Genomic DNA, 7,091 nt, shown 5'->3' on the forward strand with positions numbered 1-7,091 from the left:
ATAACACCTACGTCAGTTGTTATGAAAATATATACTGTAGTATGCTTATTCTAAAGAGACTGGAGAGAGATATTGATGAAAAGTTGAGAGATGAACAAGCAGGATTTAGAAAAGGTAGAAGATGCACTGACCAAATTTTCATTTTGAGACATGTTGCACACCAATTTGTAGAACATAGAAATCCCCTTTTGATGGCATTTGTGAGCTATGAGAAAGGCTTTGATAGTGTGCACCTGTCAACTTTGTGGAGAGTCCTGCGTTATTATGGAATTCCTCTTAAATTTGTAAATTTGATTAAGCCTGTTAATGATCATAGCAAGTACAAAGTTAATGTTAATGGAGTCTTATCAAATGAATTTCCAGTGAACAGCGAAGTACTCTAAGGGAATGTGTTGACACCTATGTTGTTTATCCTCCTCATGGATTTTGTAATGTGGAGAACAGTCAGAGATGGTGAAGAAGGACTGGATTGGATTAGTGATAAGAATTTAGCAGACATAGAAAATGTATGATGATGATGCTGTCCTTGTTAGCAGAACACCACACGATTTGCAATGCTTGCTTACCAGAATGCATGAAATATCACACAAGGTTGGGCTCAGGATAAATAGAAGAAAGATAGAGATGATGAGAACGGAGTATGCAATGGAAGATGAAATATCATTGGAAGGAGAAAGGATTAATGAGGTAGAATCATTTAAGTATTTAAGAACTATGATCTCCAATATAGGATCTTTAGAATTAGATTTTAGTGAAAGATTGAAAAAAGCAAATCAGACAATGGCTAGGTTGTATAAAATTTGGAAATCAAATGGCATGAAATTACATATAAAAATCAGACTATTTATCAGTTTAGTGAGATCGGCGTTACTTTATGGATATGAGTCATGGTACGACATTGAAACAATTTCCAAAGGAATTAGTAGATTTGAGAGGAAAGTCCTCAGGAGAATATTGAGAGTTAAGTGACCGGACAAGATTAGAAATGAAATTATAAAAGAGATTACTCGAGTGCCATATGTGGATCAGAGGATGAGGGATAGATGGATATGGTTTGGGCATGCTCTTCGCACTCCCCAAGAGAGATTAGTTCACCAAACGTTCAGCTGGGCTTCACAAGGCACTAGAAAAGTTGGAAGAACCAGACCTAAATGGCTGAGGACTATGAAGCGTGAAGTAGGAGATGATGAATGGAGAAGTATTGAATTAAATGCTCAAGACAGAGACGACTTGCCTAATCTAACCGAGACCCTTTGCTTCAATAGGGGTAGGAGGAGATAATGATGAAGATGATGATGCAATTTCTTATTCCTGATCTAAATGTTAATCTCTGGAACCGTCGTTCAATTTGTTTAGTATGCATGTTGCATAAGATTATTCATAATCCTGGCCATCCTTTACATTCAGATCTTCCCAGAGAGTACCATCTTGCTTGTTATACTAGGCATGCACTTAATTCTAATAGTCAGGCCTTCTCCATCATGAGGCTCAATACCACACAGTAATCTAGAAGTTTTATTCCAGCTGTGACCAAGTTGTGGAATGATCTTCCTAATCGGGTGGTTGAATCGGTAGAACTTCAAAAGTTCAAACTTGCAGCAAATATTTTTATGTTAAACAGCCTGACATAAGTCCTTTTTTATACTTTATGTATAAGATATTGTTTTAATCTCGTTACTATTCTTAAAATACTTTATTCTAATTGCTCATAACTTCCCATATAATTGATTGATATTCTTGTTTCCTATCCTCATTGGGCTATTCTTCCTTTTTGGAGCCCTTGGGTTTATAGCACCTTGCTTTTCCAATACCTTAGCTTAGCAAGTAATAATAATAATAATAATAATAATAATAATAATAATAATAATAATAATAATAATAATAATAATATTCAAGACTTGAGAAATATCATTTCACAGACTGTTTAGCCCAATTAAGACTTATCTCCATGTGAGGGAAAAATATATTGTTGGGGTTTCTTTACTTTTAAAAAACAATCTAAATATCATAAATTTTATAAGAAATTTGTATTAATCTTATCCATACAAACTCGAGTCCCAGAACTGGAGTCATCGCTTGAGCGCAATCTGGAATCGGTCACTAAAGTCGGATTACGAATTCTTATTTCTCACCCTTCCAATAAGATACAAGGTTTGTCATGCCATGGTTAATGTTCCAAATTCTTTGGCATCTGTTGTGACTTACCTGAAAAAAATGTGCAATATATATATATATATATATAATATATAATATATATATAATTTATATATATATATATATATATATATATATATATATATATATATATATATATATATATATATATATATATATATCATCTCCTCCTACGCCTATAGACGCAAAGGCCTCAGTTAGATTTCACTAGTCGTCTCTATCCTGCACCATGTCTAAGATGAAAATATTGTTCATAGAATTATCAATGAAATCTGGACTGGGGAAATGAAGAAGTATATACCCATCTAAAAAAGATATGGATCAGTTATAACAACAAAAGCTGAAGAAAAGCGACCTTGGCAGGAACACTTTAGTAGGATCATGAGTAGGATATATGAAGGGAATAATTTTATTGATATAGCTGAATTTCAGGAAGACCTTAATGTGTCCCTGAAAGAATTCAGTGTGTTTGAAATCGAAGCTATCATTAAAAAAACTCAAGAAATGGAATAACTGCCGAGATGATATTTCCAGCAAATGAAGTGACTCCCAGAATACTTACAAGATAATTTTGTAGAATGTGGCGTGACGAGGCAAAACCTGATGAATTGGAACTTGGAGTGTTGGTAACAATGATAAGAAAGGAGATCTGACTGAATGCAATAATTACAGAGGCATAACACTTATGTCAGTTGCCATGAAAATATACAGCATTCTCTTTCTAAAGAGACTAATGAGATAGATTGATGAAAAGCTGAAAGGTAAATAAGAAGACATGTTATATAGCAATGTGTAAAATATAGAAATCCGCTTTTGATGGGATTTGTGGACTATGAAAAAAGCCTTCGACAATTTTGTGGAAAGTCCTGCGCTATCATAAAGTTTCTCTTAAATATGAAAATTTTATTAAGCCTGTTCATGAGCATAGCAAGTGCAAGTTAATGTTAGTGTTGTCACCTATGTTGTTTATCCTTCTTAAGGATTTTGTAATGCATAGAATAGTTTGGTATAAATAAGAGGTATTGTACTGGATTCGTAATAGGATATTTACCTCAATAGGCGTTGGAGGACATAATATATATATATATATATATATATATATATATATATATATATATATATATATATATATTTATATATATATATATATATATATATATATATATATATATATATAGATGAACAGCAGGGATAGCAACGTAGACTGGACAAGAAATTGATAAACAATTAATGAACTATATATGAGAATTGATAAAAAATATAATATCTAAATATCAGCAACAACATTAAAATAGAGTAATGCTATATAGACTATGAAGCGAGACTTATGTCAACCTGTTTAACAGAATTGCATTTGCAACCATTTTTAACTTCTGAAGTTTCACCGATTCAACCGTCCGATTATTATTATTATTATTATTATTATTATTATTATTATTATTATTGTTGTTTGCTAAGCTGCATCCCTGGTTGAGAAACAGGATGCTATAAGTCTAAGGCCTCCAACAGGGAAAATAAGAAATAAATAAACTACAAGAAAATTAATTAACAGTTAAAAAAACAGTAACAATAAAATGAATATCATATATGATATAAACAATAAAAAACTTTAAAAAAAACAAGAAAAGAAATATGATAGTGTGCCCAATCATTCCACAATGAGGTTACAGCTGGAATAAACTTCTAAAAATACTGTGTAGTATTGACGTTTATGATTTTTGAAGAAAACGGCTGTCAGAATGACCTGCAGGCCTAATAATACGTACAAGAGGGTATAGTCTTGAAGATCTGAAAGCATTGGATTGTCAGAATTATGAAAAATCTTGAGGAAAATGAGCAAGAACTAACTGAAAAACGGTGCATGAGATTAATTTTCAGATACGAAATATGTAATTTGATAAACAGCAAGTTTTATAGAACATATTTAAGACGAGAGTCAGCAGATGAAGACTAGACAGGAGAACAAAACTACAAAAATGTAGAATAAAAGAATTAAACAGTTCTCGATGTAGACTGGTCACCAAAAACCTCAAAACTTTATCAATATGCCAATGTATTGTGTATTTGAATACGAAATAGAACAAAAGGTGTTTCTCAAAATAAATTTGCATTATAAATCCTACCTAGAATTACAAATATGTTACTTATTTTAAAAAGACATTATCCATACAAAGATCAAAATATTGACGAGCCATTGTCCTTGACCAACTTATAATAATACTTAGCACAAATTTAGGATGAACTCTCTGACTGCTATGAATGAAATGTGAAAGTAGACAGACGTCTTAGTGTCATTGACATATCCACAATTCCTTTTCTTCTACTTAGTTGGTGTATCCTGTTACTTAAGGTCAACAGTTACCAGTTTTACCTGAACCTTTAGTACTCGAGCTATATAAAAGGGGTGATGGAGGGACAAGTGTCATACAGCACTCTGGTTTCTTGGTTTCAACACTAAACATGAAGGCAACTATTTTATGTAAGTATAAATCATATCTCCTCATATTAAGTCTATTTATAGTACTTTAAGGCTGTTTAACAAAGTTTTTCAATAATCATACACATATAAACGTATATATCCTTGTATGAAAAATATGTAGAAGTATGTGTTTTATACAGTGATATTAATGACCCTTTTAAGAGAAGTATGACATTCATAAATTGTAGTGCGCGATTACTGAACTCTGTTATAGGTCACGTGTCTGAAGTCTGATAAGTGACGTGTTGTAAACCTATTGTTGACAGTTTATTTCTATAACAGTGGAGAATTCCACAAAATTTAACAATTCAGGAGATTGACCGAGGAACATTGCATTTACTTGTTCCGAGCACCACTTGAGCGATCATAAGAACAAGTAGGTACTCGTATGAGAGTATCGGGCTGTGTTAAGTGTTTTCACAAACCTTTTTGTAATAAAGGGAAAAACCCATGTTCCGATGTCTCATTATCTGGCGATATGGGACATATATATATATATATATATATATATATATATATATATATATATATATATATATATATATATACATATATATATATGTGTGTGTGTATGGGGGGGTATATTCTTATATATTACACATATCTTTGATAAAAACTAAATGAAACATAAAACAACTACTGTATTTCATTTTATACCTCAAATAATCTAAAATGCCTTACTTCTCTTTTCTTTGTTACAGCACTTGCAATTGCTCTTGCAACTGCACAACAGTTTAACCAGAGACAGGAATTCAACACAGCTGTCAGACTTGCTGGTTCTGGATTCTTCCAACAAGGGGGCTCTTTTGCTGGTCGTCCATCCTTTGATAACAATTTCGATCAGCAAAGACAATCTTTCACCAGTTCAAACAATGATAACTTCCGAAATCAAAATAATAATTTTTCTGGTGAGAGGAGCTTTGGCACATCTCAATCCTTCCAGAACAATAACGAATTTGAGTCTGGAACATCATCATTCCTGAGGAATCAACAAAACAGATTAACTTCGCTTAATTCCAGAAACCAAAATCAATTCCAAAATCGCCAGTTCCAGCAAAATCAACAGAACACTATTTCATCCAATGATTTTCAGCAAAACAGAGGAAATCAATTCCAGTTAAGCAGTAATGTAAATAATTTCTCTCAGAACCGATTCCAGCAAAACTCACAGAACCAATTCCAGACAGCTTTTGATAGAGACAACTCAAGGAACAGAGTCACCTTGTTAAACAATATTCAGTTGACTCCATCAACACGTTTCCAGAATACTCCTGGTCTACAGTCTACAGAATTCTCTATCCAGTCTAACAGAAACCAGCAGAACCGATTCTCAGGTGGAAGTCAGTCTCAGTCTAGTGCTTTGGTGCGATCAGGTCAATCTTTCAGTGATTTTAGTTCAGAATCTAATGGTGATTTCGAACCCTTGAACCTTCCCTCTGGAGCCAGTGCCTTACTTGGAGGCATCTCCACTTCCTTCACCTGCGTTGACAGACCTTATGGATATTATGCTGACCAGCAAAACTCCTGCCGTGTGTTCCACGTCTGCAATCCTTATCTTTTCTCTGATGGAGAAATTCAGACTTATCAGTACAGGTAAGTCATTAGTTCAGTATAAAAAAATCTCTTTTGAGCCTAAAACTTACTTGATTAGGCTGATTGAATCCATTTATAGCTGTTTGTTTTCCTAAAATTTAAATAGAGTAAATCAAAATATTAAATTTTAAAAGGTAATCTATCAATATTATTATTCATTAATTATTAATTCTATCTTTTATTGTTGAATCTATATGTAATTATTATAAAATTATCGTTGTTTAATACTATTAGGTTAATATCGTAACTAAAAGATAAAATTAATTGAACTAAAGCAAGTGTAATCCTTCTAAATGACTATTTTTTCCGAAAGCTTTATGTGTGGTGAAGGCACCGTCTTTGACCAGAATGAGTTGACCTGTAAGAAGGAGTACGACGCAACCCCTTGCCAGGAGGCTGAGAACTTTTACTTCAGAAACGAACAATTTGGTCGCTTTGAGGAAAGGTCTTTATAAAACCGCATCAGTAATCCTGAAGTAAATATCGTCTCTCTTCTACGAATCGTTACTTGGTAAAAATAATCAAGTGGTTGATAATGTTGTCCATAGCTATGCTATATTGTGTAATATCAATGTAATTTAAAAACATAATTTAAAACAAAGATCAAATAAATGTTTTCAATGTCCTTATTCGGGTGATGATATAGATGTGGTTGTGTTAAACAAAAGAAATTTTTCAAGAACTATTGCAATTAAATGAAAGGAAATAGCACATAAAAGTATGTGCTTTTGGCGTGCAATAAATCAAACATGATGTGAATGCCTTATGTCAGCATTTTAATCACAATGAAAAATTTTGTATAACTTTAATGGACATTTGCTCCCCCCTTTTTGAGATCATGCAC

The 7,091-nt window shown here is 32.7% G+C and overlaps 1 protein-coding gene across 1 annotated transcript; it reads left to right on the top strand.

The window, feature by feature from the left end:
• Positions 1-4,615: 4,615 nt before the first annotated feature.
• On the top strand, positions 4,616-6,789 carry LOC137642576 (probable serine/threonine-protein kinase dyrk1). The gene is made up of 3 exons (XM_068375258.1): positions 4,616-4,654; positions 5,356-6,247; positions 6,561-6,789. Exons 1-3 carry the CDS (start codon positions 4,636-4,638, stop codon positions 6,700-6,702), a joined length of 1,053 nt encoding a protein of 350 aa, XP_068231359.1. The 5' UTR covers positions 4,616-4,635; the 3' UTR covers positions 6,703-6,789.
• Positions 6,790-7,091: the final 302 nt, after the last annotated feature.

Source organism: Palaemon carinicauda, chromosome 6, assembly GCF_036898095.1.
Source record: "Palaemon carinicauda isolate YSFRI2023 chromosome 6, ASM3689809v2, whole genome shotgun sequence".
In the NCBI taxonomy this organism is placed as follows: domain Eukaryota; kingdom Metazoa; phylum Arthropoda; class Malacostraca; order Decapoda; family Palaemonidae; genus Palaemon; species Palaemon carinicauda.